Source organism: Etheostoma cragini, chromosome 5 (genome assembly GCF_013103735.1).
Source record: "Etheostoma cragini isolate CJK2018 chromosome 5, CSU_Ecrag_1.0, whole genome shotgun sequence".
Lineage (NCBI taxonomy): Eukaryota > Metazoa > Chordata > Actinopteri > Perciformes > Percidae > Etheostoma > Etheostoma cragini.
This window is the reverse complement of record NC_048411.1, coordinates 12988037-13007339: the sequence shown is the minus strand read 5'-3', so window position 1 is coordinate 13007339 and position 19303 is coordinate 12988037. Positions and strand designations below refer to the sequence as shown.

The window sequence follows — 19303 nt, the reverse complement described above, 5'->3', positions numbered from 1 at the left end:
CATGCAAGTGTTGGGTTCCAGAAGGGTTATTGGAGCACAGGATATAAAGCTTTTAAAATCAGAACTACAATCCAAGGCTACATGCCAGTTAGGACTTGTGGATTTGTTTGTTGTGGGTTTTTTCATATTGTTGCACTTTGCTCTATTTTATTTTTTGAGAAATATAAAAAAAATAAAGTGTGCCGCTTTTTAAAGCTACAAATGGCAGACTCAATTTCTTCTCTTGTAATGTACTGTGCATGTCTTGCCACACTGCTATTTTATTGTACCGTGTTGTTGCACGCATAATGAGTTTATATGCTCAGGGCACTTTTATGGAAATGATGTGATCAGCTCATGTCTTGGTCAAGCTGATCAGGGCTTAGCTTTCTGTATGCCCCTGTGCACTGCTCACCTTTAGTGTAGGTGTAAAAAGAGCAGTATGCAGAGACTTATATAACTGATTCTGTGGCAAGCTCCACCAAAGGCTGCACATGTAATACTTTAGAGAATTGCCATCTCTGGTTGTTTTCCTTACTAGCTTGTGTAGCCATAGAGGAACAATCCTGCTACAATGTTTCAAACAACTTTTTTTTCTCTTCCCACAATCACACAAGGAAGCAGAGTATTTTATGAATCTATGCATGTGCCATGTGAGCTGGACAACTCTAGAGATGCTCACTAACATTGAGCCTAAAAGAAGAAAAACAAGAGTCCATTCCACAATAACCTTCTGTAGGCTAGTAGGGGTGGGAATCACCAAAGGTTCAATAGTTTCACGATACGATATTATTGTGATATTCTGCAATATATTGCAATTTTTTACCCCTTTTCCATACTATGCTGTATCGATTTTCCTCCCATTCCTATAGGTTAGGATCTACCAAAACAATTTGATTTGTGGAAATGCCACACTACCGGACCAGATTAAATTTTACCTTCAGAATGCTGCTCAGGCAGTGGCTGAAAATATGTAGTTCAATTCAGTATACTAATTTTATCTTTTTATAAGACCTTCAACAGTCCTCATCCCAGTATTTGTTACATATCCACCCAACCTCAGTTGGATCTGGATGTATCTAAAGTTCATTCGACTTTAATTTTCTTGACTTTAGCTCTTTGCATTTTCTGCTTTGTGAATGTGGTTACCACACAGCCATGAAGGCTTGCTGCCTTCTGAGCTTGTTGTTTACCATTAATGAAATCTAGCCCAGTGCAAAGATGCAGCAGTTGGCTGTGAAGTCAATTAGTCGTCATTGCTATTACAGGGCTGACATTAGTCTGGGCAGGCGTGTTTTGATTAGAGATGACAGACGACTCACTGCTTTTGGACTGCCAGACATTCCTCAATCTTCATCCCATGGGTGACGCTATTGATGCTGACTGGAATATAGACGTGTATTGTGTTTTTTTCTCAAGACGCCCCTAATCTGCAGAGTAACCTCTTATAAATAGGACTGCATGGTGTACAATGTTGTATAAGTCACAATAACTGTGACATGGTGCAATGTATATACTGTGTATATATATATATGATATAAGAACCAGCTGCCGATATGTTGTTCCAACACAGTATATCATGGCAATAATACATAAACTGTAATGTAGGCTTTTACACACAATGGCCTTTTGTTGTGCAGGTTATTTATTGTGCTGGTTTGAGGTTGTGCAGAGCCGGTGGGTGAGTGCATCCAGGGGCTTGTATTGTTAGCGAATCAGTGGCTCTTGTTTGTGGAGCTGGGAGGGTTTGTTAACAATGCCTTTTTTATGTCCCAGAGTGCGTGCCCGTCGGCAATTGTCCCTTCAGAATTTTTGTTTGTGTGTTGTTTTGTTGTTGGTGTGTGGATCAGGGTCAGCGAACATAACCCTCTCATTGTGTGCCACGTCCAAGTAGACCAGTTTTATAATCAGGCACATGTGAGTGTTAGTGTTAGTGTGTGTGTGTGTGTGTGTGTGAGTGTGTGTGTGTGTGTGTGTGTGTGTGAGTGTGTGTGTGTGTGTGTGTGTGTGTGTGTGAGTGTGTTTTGAATATACAGTATGAGTGCAAATTATTTAGTGTGGATGTGTTAAAAGTGCCAAGCTGTAGGGTTTACTGCCAGTCCTTCCTAATGGAGCCTTTCACTCTCCTTCCATTCATGTGACGGTATGGTGACGGAAAAGGGGGAGCCGGGGATTAAGGGGGTAGAGGCAGTGCCTTGTTAAAGAAAAAGAAAGGGTTTGAGTGTGTCGATTGGATTAACTTGTTTGGGCTTATTAAGAGGGGAGACACAGCAGCTTGTTAAAAGCACTGCATGGGGCGTCCCACAGCGAGACGGCAGGGTCACCATTCAATTAGGTCGAAGCCCCGCCTTTGCTCATTGTGGAGGCTGTCTGCCGGGCTCCTGGACCATGGCTGGTCCTCCACTGGAAGGGGGAACTTCACTGGGGACACTTTAACCAAGATAGTCAAACATCTATAAAACCTTGGTGATTTGCGCTCTATAAATATCACTGAGGGATAATATTAGGTAAGGCTGGGAATATTTTTATTTGCTACTAATGATGATACAATAGTGAGTATTGTAATACAATTGAGTTTCAAAATTAATACCAACATGATACCTTTTCTGATATGTTAGTTGGAGAAATATTAGCATGGTTTGTAACACCTTTATTGCTAAACAAGAACCTTGGCATTGGATGATTCTGCAAAACCTTAGATTACAACACTTGTGAAGTTTTTTGTTTGTTTGTTTTTTACACTAAATGCTATTGTTTTAAAATTCTTGCATCTGAACATGTATATACTATGTGGTAATTGCTATGTAAAGTTTGTGGTTATGGCAAATAATCGGTTACAGGTTACATCATGGTTAAGGTTAGGAAAGTTAATAAAATAGGCAGACATCAGTTGAAGGTTGTAACGGGATGTGAACTCCAGTTTCCTGTCAGACATGCTACATGCCCATCTACCACACCGACCTTCACACCTTAGCTTTTACCCTCGCTACATATAGAGTACGCTACTTGACACTACACATATATCCTGAGATGCGGATACATCTAATATAAACATAATTCATAGGATACTAAGCTGGTTTTTCTATAAAACCAGTTGACAAAAGAAGCCAAAGGTCACAAATGTTCAATGTTTTTTCCAAAAATAAAACCAGCCCTACAAGGACTTTGCATACAGCAACCATCTGATCAAAAGGAAACAATGACTCTGACCAAACATTAAATTCCATCTTTTGATAAGTGGTTGAGACACATTTGAGCCCATACAAAAACATAGTGAGCTTCAATACCCAGCATCAACTGCTTCACTTTGTCTTTTACCTGAGTGTTTAGTTCAAAACACACACATATTCTGTTTATTCACCCATGACCACCCTGGAACACGCCGCACTCGGCAGGAAGCTTATCTGGGCAGACAGCTTTGGGCGCGTGGAGCCATCTCCTCTGCAGTTTAAGAACCTTTTAACTTAGAAATAGCCCTTTGCCAAGCCCACTGCCTCTTGATTCCAGCTTATTCGCTCGTCTCACGGGACTGATCTTGTGCCCCCATTGCAAACCCCGCAGCAGCGTTAGCAGAACGGCAAAGAGCCGATAGACATCCTGGCTTTTGAGATATCCCCGCACTGGTGTAATAGGAGACTTGTGAGTGGATTTGATGAGTGAGTGAAGTGCAGGTGTTTTTTTGAGCAGAGTGCAGCGTGTATGTATGTGTGTGTGTGTGTGTGTGTGTGTGTGTGTGTGTGTGTGTGTGTGTGTGTGTGTGTGTGTGTGTGTGTGTGTGTGTGTTCACACAAGCACCTTCATGACCCAGGCATGTTTTTAGGGCAGCTGGATGATGGGTAACAGGGTTTTTTGGTTTGGAGATAATTTCCTGCCTCTGATAGACATCTGCTAAGTAGTACAATAACCTAATAGCAGGAGATGAGGGGAAAGGGGTAACATGACAAACAAGCCAAAGACTTGCTCCTTCTGCCTCGCTCTTAAAGTCAGTAATAGGAGAAAATTGGTTCTTGAAATTGAATTGAAAAAAGTGGGTCTCTTTCAGCCAAGTATAATGCCTCAGAATACATTTGCTGAGCAGCAAATGGAGAAAAATGGAGGGTAGTTACACGATTGTCTTTCATTTCAGAGGGAAAACTGTGGAGGTATCCCCCTGTTAAGACTAGCTTTTAGTCTCAATCCACACCATGTCCCTTTCCTCTCTCTCAACCACTATCTTTTAACAAATGGGCTGTGAGGATGGGCTCGTTGTGAAATTAGTATCCTTACAGAGAGGACACAGAGAAAGGATTATGTGAATAGCCAGTAATGAGCTCAAAGTGCCAGTGTGTTTGGGCCAGGCCTGCCTGTGTGCGAGAGGAAATGGCACTGCAAGCGACCTTTTTTTTTGCTCAAGCACCTGGCCTGAAATAGAGTGGCCCCTCTATTCCATCTGCAGTTTGTGTGTTTTGTGTGTGTGTGTGTGTGTGTGTGTGTGTGTGTGTGTGTGTGTGTGTGTGTGTGTGTGTGTGTGTTTTAACCTATATTGTTAGGTGTGTTATAAAAGCTTCAGGGTCTGAGGTCAAATTAAATGTCTAGTAAAAAATGTTTTATTATAAAATCTTTTTTATTAGTGAAAGACTGAATCCTTTGCAGGGGTGGTGCTTTTTTCTGTAACACCTGCTTCTAATCTTTTTTAAACTATTCAAACCAGGAAAGGCATTTAACCTTAATTATAGGCTGTAAATTGTGTTGTGGTTGTTGATCATGCTTCCTTCCTCCATTTCTCAATCCAAACTTTAGCACTTTACACACCATCTGTGAGGGCAGTTAAGGTTCACACACATGCACCTGATTTAAATTATACTTTAAATGGTACTATCTTCATTTTACGTAAACCCATTTAGTGGGTGCAGAATGTGAAAACTCACAAGAAGAAATTTGTCAAACTCATCTTCTCAAACAAAAGACGCTATCATAGTTATTTTTGTTAATGGCCAGGTTATTTAGCGTGGTCTGAAAAGTAAACATGTATTAAATTAAAGTAACCATCTTGAATATGTGTGAATTCTTTGATTCTGTTAGACCTTTTCAGAAATAACATTCATCAAACTGCATGTACATATTTTGCATAGATGTATTTTTAAACTCATCTTACTTTTGAATGATGGTTTTCCATCAACTATTGCAGAAACATGTCGTGTAAAGGTTACTTTGATTGAATGCTTCTATCAGTGGTTTAATATGTTGATGTTTTTCTCTGGTGATCTATATTTTGCTTTATTCCTTCAATGAAAAAGAACAGGAGCAGGCGCTTTATGGACTGCCATTAATTTATCTCGTAATCATTATAATTGCTTTCTTTAAATGATAATCAATAAAACTAAGTAATGGACTGATGGCAGGTGGCTAAATGTTCATTTAGTGATTCACTGAGAAAATAAATAACAGGGGACAAGCCTGTGACAGGCGCATGAGAAATCATTTTTCAATAATCTGCCACGCATCATGGCAGGAGACGCTGGCGCTGACAGCACAGATGAAATATTTGCCTCTGTTCTTTGTTTTAATATGGGAGGAGACCGGCCCAAATGGAAATGATAGTGTTTCATATCAATGCATTTTGGACTCAAACACATGCAGAGCTTAGATTAAGGCAGCAATGCTTTATACAGAGACAGCCATGCTTTTTAGGTGAGACTGGGCGTCTGCAGTGAGCACATTGTTTCCTTCAAACCAAACAATATCCGCTAAGTGAACTATAGAAGAGTGAATCTCGATCCTTATCACATAAAAACACTCTCTGGACCTAAATGGTTTGCTTTAGCTGTTCTCATATGAAACATAATCCAAGTAGAAGACTTAGTAATCAGTCATCATTGTGCTATGTGACACTGGTATGTTGCTGATGAATGATACCTACCATGCTATACTCGATTGTTGAGGGTCCTTGGGGTGAGGAAGAAGTAGGAAAAATATATATATTAATATATATATATATATATATATATATATATATATATATATATATATAGAGAGAGAGAGAGAGAAAAATTATTTGATCCCCTGCGGATTTAGCACATTTGCCCACTGACAAAAAAATGATAAATGTATATTTTTAATGGTAGATTTATTTTAACAGTGAGAGACAGAATAACAACAACAAAATCCAGAAAAATGCTTTTATAAAAATTTTATAATTTGATTTGCATTTTAATGAACAAGACTTGACACATGACATGACAAATCACAGGAGGGATTTTATCCCCTTTGATGCGGTAAAGTTGTCCTGTCCCCTTAGCAGAAAAACACCCCCAAAGCATAATGTTTACACGTCCATGTTCGACTTTAAGGATGGTGTTCTTGGGGTCAAAGGCAGCATCCCTCCTTCTCCAAACACTGCGAGTTGAGTTGATGCCAAAGAGCTCCACTTTGGTCTTATCTGACCACAACACTTTCACCCAGTTGTCCTCTGAATCATTCTGATACATGATGACCATTGCAACTCAACGAGGTGAGATCTTGCATGGAGCCCCAGGCCGAGGGAGAATGACAAGTCTTTTGTGTTTCTTCCATTTACAAATAATCGCGCCAACTGTTGTCACCTTCTCACCAAGCTGCTTGGCAAAGGTCTTGTAGCCCATTCCAGACTTGTGTAGGTCTACAATCATGTCCGCGACATCCTTGGAGAGCTCTTTAACGTCATGGTGGTAGAGTTTGGAATATGATTGATTGATTGCTTCGGTGGACAGGTATGTCTTTTATACAGGTAACAAACTAAGATTAGGATTACTCCCTTTAAAAGTGTGCTGCTAATCTTAACTCGTTAACTGTATAAAAGACACCTGGGAGACAGAAATCTTTCTGGTTGAGATGGGGTCAAATACTCATTTCCCTCATTAAAATGCAAATCAATTTATAACTTTTTTTAAATGCTTTTTTCTGTATTTTCTTGTTGTTATTCTGTTTCTCACTGTTCAAATAAATCTACCACTAAAATTATAGACTGATCATTTCTTTGTCAGTGTGCGAACGTATAAAAACAGCAGGGGATCAAATACTTTTTTCCCTCACTGTAACTGTGTCCTGTGTTTCCTCTGGGGCTGTGATGGGCTTTTTTGAGAGGAAACTAGCAGCAACTGCCTCCCTGTTCATGAGTGAAGGTGGCTGTGGGGAAAAGGGGGAGTGTAGAGCTAGAGATTTATGGCCTAGAGGGAGATTGATTAGTGCCGTCACTAGCCCTGATGTACGGTTGGCAGTCTACCCCTCCCAACCCATTGCATTTCACACACACACGTACACACACACAAACACACACACACACACACACACACACACGGAACCACACGGTTCAACACACACCTGCACATACATCTAGACACCGCTCAGTCCCCCAGGCTTTTCCTGACAGTCCCCCAGAGCTGTTGCATGTTAAGTTGTAGCAGACAGACTGCTGTTTTCTCAGCATTACCATTTTTTTGCTGTCCACAGATAACACCATCAATCACCACGTACACACTGCCCTGGAAGGAATGTGCCTGAGTGCTGCTACTTTCTATGTGTGCCTGTGTGTTTGTTTTGAGGATGGTTTCTTAGACGGGAGATACGGTTGAATGGCTGTGTGGATGTGCTGTTTGAAGCTGCAGAGTGACTGGCCCGGACTGTGCTCTGAACCCGTGTCAACCGTGCTGCCCCAGTGCAGGTGTGTGTTTATCATTCAGCACGCAGAGCTGAGAGGCAGGCAGCTGTAGGCATGCTTTCCCAATTAAAGCCTGGGTGAGAAACCTACACCATCTAGCCCAGGGCCAGCTCCTGCCGGCTTACCGGACACAGCCATGGAGCTTTGACCTCGAATCATCCTGCTTAACATACTCAGCGTTCCTCTCCTTCTCTTTTGCTCCAGGTTTGCCGCAGAACTCCCCCGGCTATAGTACTGTGCCCACCTCGCCATGCTGGCCTGTCTGCAGAGGAGGCAAAACCCTCCACCCCAGCACCCGGTGTGTGCCAGCAAGACCCTGGAGCTCCCGCAAGCCCTTGGACGGAAATGTAAGTTAAAAAAGTGACAGGGAGCGTGGAAAGGTCAGGTGTTCAACTCGCTCAAAGCTTAGGAATGAGAGGGGCTTGTGTTTGTCGTTTGGATTTAATCGGTCATGGTGAATGATAGAAACGGGTAGTTAACCCCGACTGTGGATAAGCAAAGGAAAATAGACTTTCCGGTTTCTGCTGTTTGTCACTGTGTTCCCTTGCTACTTTGAGGAATTCTAAACAGTTTCATTCACTCTGCACTTAGACCTTGGATTTCCATGTTGTTTGGCTACTCATTGTGAGGGGTGCTGTTTAGCAGTGCTGATTGTGCAGTCGTGGCAACAGGGCTGAACAGACAGTGTTTAACGTGCCTCGCTGGCCCTGGGTGACCCTGAGGGTCTGTAAACATTTACAGTGTCTGGCCCTGGCTGTGCCGGCCGCCTGTAAAGCATGACAGCTGCTCTGTTTGCTCCCCGAGCACCACCCTCTGTCCACTCACAAAATGGTGTAAAGGGACAGAGATGAGCAAGAGCTGAAAACTGTTACAGAGCTGACAAAACTAGTTCTAACCAGTTTGAGATTAGAGATAGCTATGGGAGTCAGGCATCTGGAAGGTGCATTTCTCCCTAATTTTGTTGAAACCTTTGGATAAGCCTTTTACGGTAAGAGTATGTTTTCCGATGAGTGAAAGAAAGGTCTTTCCGCCTTATTGAATGCTCCAAGAGTCTTTAGTGGCCTTTGTTTACGTGGCAGGCCTACGAGCTACCTCAAGCCGATTAAAAGGACTGGCGAATGGAGAGCTGGGGAACACTAACCTACCAGTTTTTACCTCAGCTTAAAGAGGCTTAGTGTGAATGTCAGGTTCTGCGCTTCCTCATCAGTGGGGCATTGTATCAGGCCTGTAACCAGCCAAGTGAAAGACGAAGAAATAAAGCACTGCCTGCATTCTTTCTCAGCTTCTCGCTGGCCAATTAGCTACTTCTCAGCTCAACATCACACTCCAGTCGACTTCTACAGAGGAGAGGAGAGTCACAAATAACAAGGTGACTAGGTGCTGCCTCTGTCCTTAGATCCGGCGTTGTATGTAGCTAGTCTCTATGGACGTTTCATATGGAGCTGTATAGATGTGTGTGAAAAAGAGAGAAAACATGAGACATAAACAGAGCTCCAAGTGCATTTCGAAGGGGCAGCTCTTCAGCTGAGTGGGGTTCACTAATCAGGTTTCAGAGAGAGGTGAAGTGAAAGGGAGAACAATAGAATCTGCACAAAATAGAATCAGAGAAGGTAAAGATAGAGAGGAAGGGAGGGAAATAGAGGGAGTCCTCAATAGTTGTCTTAATCGATTCCCTCCTTCCAATTTCACAGGATTAGCCCACTTCCTCTTAGGGTCCTTTATTGAGGAGCAGCCAGTGGGAGTCAGGACTCAAATCAATAGAGAAAAAGAACAGTCTCCAGTCTTCCCCTCGCCCTCCCTCTCACCAACCCTGTCTGTTCCTCTCCCTCTCTTTCTCCACCTGTTAAACCCTTTGATTGAAAAACTACCTTGACTTGAGGTTCATAATGAGGATGTTTAAACATAATAGCCTCCTTTCTGTCCTTGGAGGGGGAGGGGAGAGCAAGTGTTGGATTTCCATCACTGTGTAGCTCTCGGCCTCAATAAGGCAATTGTTCATCCAAGCCCAGAAGGGGTGCAGAAAGGCAGACAGTGGGTCCGGCTGCAGAAGTGGACACACTCAGGTCACCATGCTGAGCAGGTCCCCTTGATTGATTGTTTGTGGCCCAGTTTGGGCCAACGTGGAATGGTGGTTGTGCATAAGGTGACCTGGGCTCTCAACACAAGGCTGAATACCAGAATACAGCCCTCAAAGAGACAGAGTGAGTGAGACCAGAGTAGGGGGATTACCCGGTATTGAGACAGAGGTGAGGTGTGTCATTTGCATCTGCTGTCCATTACACAAAAGTATTGAGATGTGTACGTGTGTGAGGACTAGGGTGGCATGAGAGGGCAAGGAGGGTTTCAGCAAAAGCCCCTGCATGCAGATGCCGAGTGGCTGCCCAGATCATTGATGCGACTCCCATTAAAAATCCCTCATTCCCTCAATAAAAGGACTTAACTGGCTCTACCATCAGCTGGAAGCGTTCAGATCGGCTCGCCAGACAATCAATTTCCCCCAAGCGCACAGAGCTTAGCGGGAGAAACGGGAGGCGGAGAGCGGGATGTTTCCATTATCACAGCCCGCTCTGTGTCTGGACTCGGGGGGGTTGGGTAAGGTACTGTAGAGCAGGGAGTGCAGGGGAGAGAAGGGAGGAGTGGCAGAGGGAGAAGGGGAAAGACTGACAGTGAGAGAGAGAGAGATTGAGAGAAAGAGAGGACCGCCTGCCCTTAAAAATATCATATTGAATTAGCCTCACAGAGGCGGCCTTTTGATTTTTTTGATTTTTTTTTGGCCGTAGAATTAAAAGGAGTGCAGAGCATTTCTTGAATTATAAATCATAGGCACTTGCTTTCACTTCTCCCAAATTCCACACGTATGTGGCTGAACTCTCCAGCGCCAGCCCCTTTCATTTTTAATTAAATCCCCCCTTATGGGTGACATTTGTAGCTTGCCCCCTCCTCTGTCCTCCCCTCCACGTCTCTCTACCACTGCCCTAGATGGAGACATGAAAGGCAGAGACGGCAGCGGAGCCAGGGCCTCTCATCGTGTTGTGCCCCAGAGACAGGGCACCCATCCAGACAGATGAGAGAGAAAGGGTCGTAAGGGGAAAGGGTTCGATGAATGCCACTGACCTTGGCCATCCTCGGCCAGCAGCTACCTCCCTCGCCACCCATCCCTCTTCTTGATCGTCGTCCTCCACTGTGGGTCTGAAAGTCCGGGGAGTAGGGGTGAGCGTAACAGCACTGCTCCTGGAGGGAAGAGGGAGGTGCACTGGTCCAGTGATGAGTAACACTGAGAGGGCTGGACAGGATGCCCAGCAGCCCCCACCACTACCCTGCGTCTTCTCTGGCCCAGACAGCAATTACTCTGCCACATGTCAGCTAAAGTATAACAGGTCCAGAGTCCCTCACTTGACTGGTTGATGGGGATATTTCTGCCTGGCTATCTTCCAAAATTATATTTTCCGATTTTTGCAGGTTTTCATTTGTTTATTCATTACTTAGTGGTTATATTTGAGCCAGGCATGACATTTTATGAGATTGCCATTGTCACATGTCCCATGTTTGTGCTCTTTATCCAGGCCTGCTGCAGGTTCTGCCCTGATTAACCACACAGCTCGCTGCCCCGCCCAAATTTGTCCTGTGATTGGATCAGTCTTTGGTCTAAGGCCCGGGTGTTCCCTTGTGTCTCTAACCCCAGCAGGGCCTGGCTGCAATCCAGACACACACACACACACACACACATACACACACACATACACATACACATACACATACACATACACATACACACACACACACACACACACATACACATACACATATACACACACACACACACACACACACACACACACACACACTGATTCAGGATACTTGTGGTTGCCTTGCAATGACTTATCTAACCCTAATTAAGACAAACTATCCTATCACATCATGATGAATGCAACTGTGGTGAAAACAAGCTCAGAATTTTTTTTTCCCAGTTGAATGTCTCCAACCAACTGGCTCAAGGTCCAGAATGTGTCGTCTTGTAAGAGACACACACGTACACACATGCACATACACACAAGCACACATGGCACTGTAATTTTCTGTGACACCACCCAGGAGGCCTGAGGTGCCAATCATCCGGGTGGAGATGAGAAGTTCCCAGAAGGCCTGATTTCCTAGGTTCATGCCATGTCAGGCCATGTTCAGCCTTCTTTTGGCTTGATCGACAGAGACAACCTGACCATGTCACACACCGCCTCGGGACATGACATGGGGTTTCACCTGGGGATTGTAGTTTTCCTAATAGCCTTGTGCCTCTGCAGACGGAGCTTTCCTTCCTTAAGGTACACCACCAGTGAGAGGGAATATGCTCAGGTAATGACCTCCCGCCACCTCTCATCCACTGTGAGACATAACAGGGGAATTAGCTGGCTGTATCAAATTGCAGCATGATTTTCCAACGGCTGTTAGGTAGGGGAGGAAAAAAAAAACGCGGGCAGCATTTTCTGTTGAATATTTAAATGTGGTCACGAGCAGCAGCAGAAATAACAACCTTTCCCCTGATTGCCTCAGTACCCTGGAGTTGGAGGGCATAAAATGGAACTTGGGGGAAACGAATGGAGATGGAGGAAGGAGAGAGAATATGCATGCACTTGACCTTTTCCCACTGATTGAACTACCTCGTTCCTGACTCCCATTTGGAATTCCACAGAGTGCCCACAGAGACTGTCATTATTCCACTGTCTGCAGCAGGTAAGCAGAGGTCATGAGGTATTTTTCATTGTGGAAGAAGATTGACAGCTATCCATGGCCTGCCTCCTCCTGGGTGCCTACTTATGCAATCTCATTTTGGAGATCATTGGGTTTTCATAGCCACATGAAATATGTCATTCACACCTTCATCACATTGCTATATTGCAAAATCCAGAGTATTCACTCATCATCATCATTCATCAGGTTTCACTTTATTTCTGAGGGACAGCTCTGTGATATTGGCTGTACTAGTACTACTTACCTCATGCATACTACTGGCTCTTATGTCATGTTGCCGTCTCAGCGCTGGCACACAGAAGATCATTTCCGCATGGTGGTGTCCCATGGAGCCATGCCTTCCCTCTGCCCTCTGCCTTCTGCTGTGAACACAGGGGGCGAAGCAATCTTATCGCCTTGAGAGCGGAGCTTGAGGAAGAGGGGCTCTGGTTTAGTTTTTTCACAGCGGGACTTGGGTTGAAAAAGCCTTCGAGCTGGCATTTGGGCATCCCAGGTGCAAGGCTTTGACACCCTCTGTCTTCGCCTGCCAGAGTGTGGGGGTGGGTTGGGGGGATGTAAGCGAGTATACAGAGAGTGTCCGCAGTCCCTTGCTGTCCCACAGGAAATGACACACAGCTTGTGTCATCTCAGTGCTGAGCCCACCACAGACTTACCATGAGAGGCGTTCAGGAGGTGTTGCACGCTCCTGGCACGCTCTTAGTGTTTTGAAGTGGCCTCTTTGATAGAAAACTCAGAATAAAAATCTAGTTTTTGGCAAAGATTTGGACTTACAAAGTTTGTAAGTAGGAAGAAAGGTTTTTTACCTTTTTAACTAGATTTCCAGCCTTTACTCTATTTCTGTCCAGTCACTCCATCCAAATCGTGAAGAAATTACAGCACATTTAAAAGTATGAGTCACAATTTTATTATATGTACGTGTATTTGTATGTATGTGTCTGCTAAATAAATATTGTATAACGTAGTTATGTTGTTTGATAAGTATACAAAAAAAGTCCTCATTCAGCAACGTTGTATTTTGTGGTCACACTGGGTTACACCCTCGAACACAGTTTATTGTTACATAAATTACATCTACCATAGCTGTAACTGTTAATTTTAATTTAGTTAATTGGCCCACACATTCTCTCAGCCATGATTGAAATTCACAGAAGGTGAATATTGATCAGTATGTTGTTGCTAGGGGTCACTTGTAAAGAGTGCCATTACGTATATTGTTTATGTGAATAAAATTGAAACCACAGAGCCGACAGCACTAGAGTTTGGTGTTTTGGTCCGAACCAGTTGGGAACTTGCACCTAACTTTAATACCATCCCTGGCTGTGGTTTTTCAGTACACTCTAATAGTGTGTATGGCTTTGTGGAGAAAACATGTGACTGTTAACAGACGACAGCACAATGTTGAAATCAATGCTCCTGTGGGACATTTTACCACATCTACTGTGGTTTGCTTGTTGGCTTCATTCTCATGAAGGCGATCTTCTCATGCATATGCTGCAACATCATTTTAGATTTGGTTATAGGTTCAGGGGCAGGGCGTGTTCTTTGCTGACCTCTTATTGCCACTTCTAACTCTAAAAAATTTCCACTTGACCTTTAGGCCTTTGAACAGATTTCCAAAGTGTTTACTTTGTAAAGTTGTTTTCAGCTTTCTGATGTTGCTATGCATTAAAAATGTTATCGACCTACCTAGGTTACATGAAAGCAAAAATATTACTTAATGAAGTGATTAAAGCTATGTCTGCATTTATGTTTCACCTCAGTCCATTAGATGGAAAAAAATGAAAGAATATAAATTGAGAAGCAGCAGCACTTAAAATATAACACATAGCTTCTGTTAAATCTTTGCCTCCACAACTCTATTGACATTAAACGTTTGAAAAATCTTTTTCTGGCTGAAAATGTACCCTCTCCTCTCCTCTCCTCTCCCTATGTACTGCAGCCGAGTGCCTCGTTGTCTGTGCAGTGTTAAATATTAATTGGGAATCAGTGGAGGACTTGTCTCCTAAATGATAGAACAGAAGGACCCAGGCTTGCCTCAGGCAGCCTGCAGGCGCCTTTCTTCTTCCATTTACCTGCAGGCCTGCGCACCAGCACTTCCTCCAGTCTGACAGGCCTGCCCAGGCGCCTATAGCCTCCCTTCATCTCTCCCTCTAACTCCCACTCTCTCTCTTTTTTCTTCTTTCTCTGCTCTCTGCACTGGTTCCTTTTCTTATCTGTGTATGCACTTACAATCTCTACCTCTGGGGTCCCATGCTCCAAACCTGTGTGTGTGCTTGTGTTGTTGCTGTGTCCATTTGAGTTTGTGCATCACTGTAAATGCTGCTTGCTCTTGGCTGAACATGTAGCCCTTTGAGAAAACTGTGTCACAGTGTGGCATATTCTCTTAAATACAGGATAGGGAAGGCTTGATATAAATCTTTCAGGTCAGGATTTTAGCTTGTTGTATTTCTTTCTTGGTTCTGTGTCTTAGGCTCTTCTCTGCCTTGTCACTGAATAGTTTAATCTCTAGTTCTTCTTCCTGATGTTTCCATAGCTCGTTTCACAGTTTGAAATTCTTTCTTCCATGAGCCGGCCTTTGTTCCTCTTTATCAGCATTGTCATCTGGAAAGTTGTACCGAGACAAAACGACTGGCACCAGCTGCCTTTTTCGTGCACTAGCTAGTTCTAACTTGTGGGTGACCCTTGTGGGCCGAGTTAATTGAGCTGCAGAGATTTGTTTCGGAAATCAAACCAGTCTGACCTGTTGATGTATTTTGACTCTCTATCTGCTTGTACCGGAGCACAGCTTTTCACAAATTTTTGGTGAGGGTACAATGTGAAGTGGCAGGGCTGACTGTAAAATGTAAAAACCTCGAGATGGAGGAAGAGAGGGCAGCAGAGAGGCAGGGATATAAATGGAGGACAGTTGGGGGGTGGGGGGTTGACTTTTTAGATGCCATAGGAATGAGTTCACAGGCCCATGAGCACAGGCCTAATCGCACATGACAATATCGGCTGGTGTGCCAGTCGCAACGCATAACCACCCCGCTGCTTGTGCTGACTCGGGGTATTTGCTGATAAAGCTCTGCTTTCTAGACCATGCTGTATGCACAATGAGGGTGGCCCAGGCAGGCCTGAGGGCTGGCTCATCACAGGCAGCCAACCAACTGGAGGCTAGGATCCCCATCTAAACAGAACCCTGCACTCCACTAAGCCCTTTGGCCAAACTTGATTATTAAACAGAGTGCAGTTTTGTGATGAATAAAGTTATTTTTTCCATTTATAATCTATTATGTTGCCCATCTAGGCCCATAAATTATTACAAATGGAAAGAGCCTGGTGAAACTCGTGCCTGAAATGAGGTTGTGGCTGTGAGCTGCTCTGTGATATATTCAGGGTTGATATTTTCTATTGAAATGGCTTTTTATTATTGTCCGTCATTGGAACAAACATGAAGCCCATTCTTTTGTTTGTCCATTTTGTTTATGGAGTGCAATTTGTAGTGTTGGGTAAACATGTTGCCCCAGTTTCTGTGTTTGTTTGGTACACGGGTGTCCCACAAAAAGCCTGAAATGGCTGCTGCTGGCCTGCATTCCTTTGTGGCTCAAAGAGGAGTTAAACTACTTACTGGTGTTGTTTTTGCTGGACAGTTAGCTAGGTCAATTAATATGTGTTAGTGTGTGTGTGTGTGTTTGTGTGTGTGTGTGTGTGTGTGTGTAATGTTTAATGTGTAGGGATCTGCTTGGAGTTTTGTTCTCTTTCATGCATGCTATGACTTCTTGCGTTAAACATAACATAAAAGGCCAACACTGTAAGATGTCTCCCTAAATATCTTAATCTTTCTGTCTTTTCAAATGATATCTTCACAAAGGTTAGTGCTACTGTTTTTAATACCCGGGAGAGGCAGTAGGTCTCCTCTGGCGATGCCAGTGGTGTTAATGGGGCAGGAATGCAGGACGAGTGCTTTCCCACGCTGTTAGTTTTCTTCTGCCGGGCGTGTTTGAGACAAGCCTCTGGGCCGGCTAGGCTCCGCTAATGCAGCCAGAGTGCAGACAAATGGAAAGTGACACTTGTGTGTGTAGAATGGTATTTGTGGTGACGCTTTGACTACAGATAATAAAGTGTTCGCCCTGAGGTGATTTCGCCCGGCAAGCACCCCAGATGAAACTCACTTACTCCGAGAAGGAGACTGAAGAGACAGAGAGGGGGATGCAAGAGAAGAGACATAAAAAATATAGAGAGGGGCTAATGAGGACATCCATAGAGGGAAATTGAGCCAGGTTTTAATTGTATATTACATTTATTTGCCTGCTATTTAGAACTGAAAATAAAGAACATGGATGAAGCTTCGTTATATTAATGGATGTTGACGATTAATCATTATCGATGTTGTAGCCATTAAAGAGAAAGGATCAACAGCAGGGTAAATAGTTTGGGTCAGCTGTTGGCAGCAGTGTGTGTGTGTGTGTGTGTGTGTGTTTGTGTCTGCCATGCCATGTGTACAGGAGACTCCTTCAGGATCAATCAATTCTCAGTAATTTCCCCTACAGCTCATAAAAGCCAGGTCTGTCTGGAAGGAGCATGAGGTTGCCACATCAAACCAGCTAATTAATTTTCATGGCTGATTCAGGAACATCTGGCTTTAGAGATAAATTCTAACGAGAAAACGAAAACACGACAGTGTCCTGGTGGTATAATATTTCACATTTCTTGGGAGGAAGCCTTTATAACAGAAACCTAATTAGTTGTTTGATCGGACACTTTGTCCACCATCACGTTACACATATATAACTGTAAAAGAGTAATTATATTGATAGGCAAACACAAGCAGAAAGGGAAAACTTATTGGGTTTTTCATCTGCTCCTTCCTAGAATTATCTGTACCTGTAGCCCTTATCTCTGTCTCAGTGTACTGTATTAACTGCACACGTGGACTGCAGGCTAACTAAATGACCTCATGCTGCAGTCTGTGTGAGAAGAAAGCCTAAATTAGGCTCTCAATTTGGTATTTCTTCCATCTGCTTGTGCAGGAAATAGGTTAAACAGATTAAATCTGAGATGAGATTGGTTTTAATGAAATGAAAGATTAGATTTGGGAGTTTTGTCCAAGTTTTTTCTAATCTCTTTTAATGAATAAATCCATTTTTGACATTGTGCCACGTCTGTGTGCCTGGAAGGATCAGTGTGCAGATTGCTTTAACATTCTCATTATCCTCTTTGCTATTCGTGAAACATGTTGGCAGGTTAAAAGCCCAATATGTGACAGCAGCATGGCACCGCTTGTTGAAAAATGTTGTCCAACTACTGATTTTATTTATATAGTGATTCATTCGATTAAATTATTTTCCCGGTATTTAGCGTCTGTCATTTGATTTAAACGTAACACTATGTAACTATAAAATATACAGGTTGATCACTTTGCATAATACAGATTTTTAATGTAACAAGTTACGTTTAAAATTACAAGTGATAAGTCCACCCCCCCCCCCCCCCCCCTTTAAAAATCAATGTGAAGAATTTAGAGGAGACACAGAGGAGTTTGGTGAAGACTGTCTTACAACATGCAGTTGTTTAATGATTATGATGACACAAGCAGCTGTGAATTCAGACAGCTCTATCCTCTGAGAAATCATTGCAGTTTGATTTTTATCTTTGCAATTATAGATAGCAAAGGCCTGACAAATAATTGCCTTGATTTTTTTCTCTCGCTGTGTTGTTGCACAAGAAAATCAACCTTGACATGAACAGAGGGAGATGAGTGTTCCTAAAAATGGCTTTTTTGATATCAAGCAAGCAGCAGGGTTCCCTTTCCCCTCACTTGCACTTCAATGGATCAGTACTCCAGCTGAGGGCATATTCAACATGTCTGCCCCCTGCAACGCTGCTCCCTCTCTCTCCAGGAAGCTCCTGTGGGGCTCCAAGGCTTTGATTGAGTGATGGTCGAGTCCACAGGATGCCTCTATTATTATCATCTCCACCCTTGCAGAGGGGTGGGGTGCTAGGTCCAGGGGGTCTGGCCGACAGCCCATGCTTTGTGTGCCCGATAGTCAATTAGAGGCAGCGCACTGCCGGAGATGAGTGGGATGCAGGGTTAATTGCAGAGGACCAAACAGCTGGCTCTATCAGGGCCCATTGTGTTTGCAGCAGTTGTCACGGCAATTGAGGCCTGGCTGTAATCGCTGACTAATCAGCCTTGTGCCAGATGACACCTCCATTAGCACAAGGCAGGTATTGTTCAGGACGCAAAGCTGCTTCTGGCTTCCCCCCCCCCCCCCGCCTGCCCATCCTTTTACAGCATGCTAACGGAGGTGGGGAGAGAATGTCTTAGACCATAGTCCTATCTGCTGAGAACTAAACAACAGCCTTAGGTCAAGGGTTCCTCCATGGAACAATGCACTTGAATCTGCCCTTACTAAGCTGCAACACATTTGACAGGTCAGACATTTTTCCAAGCTGAGAAATTACAGACTGTCTTAGCCATGAATTATTATTATATTTGAATAATTTACAATGAGGTTAAGGGAAAAGTGTCCATTAGTGGTGGAATGTGAATAGAAGGGGCAACCTGCTGGCCTAGTGGTCTAAAACGTGTACCACATATTTGAGAAATCCCCAATCTGAATCCTGTGAGGATCATTTGTTGCATGTAATTACCCCACCATGCTGCTTGTAGATAGAAGGAACCTATTCTGATTACAGCAGGTAATGTCACCTCTTAGCTCACACACCTTAAGCTATCCCTACCAGGGGTAAATGGCTCCCTCAGTGAACTTGGTTGACGTTGGACAGATGCTGACCCCGTGTTTTCTTTCGTCTCTGCTCCTGTTGTTTGCCCTAACCTCATCACAGAAAGCTCAGTTTGTTTAGCCAAAGTTATGTGTACTTTGAACTCATTCTGTGAAAACTTAATTGCAGTTCAACCAA

General features: G+C 43.6%; 1 protein-coding gene across 1 annotated transcript in view; it reads left to right on the top strand.

The window, feature by feature from the left end:
- fam222a (family with sequence similarity 222 member A) overlaps positions 1–19303 on the top strand; it is a 48881-nt gene that overhangs the window by 18107 nt on the left and 11471 nt on the right. Inside the window, exon 2 of the mRNA XM_034871552.1 lies at positions 7859–8001. Within this exon, the coding sequence (XP_034727443.1) occupies positions 7905–8001 (97 nt within the window). The 5' untranslated portion in view covers positions 7859–7904. The remainder of the gene's footprint in view (positions 1–7858; positions 8002–19303) is intronic.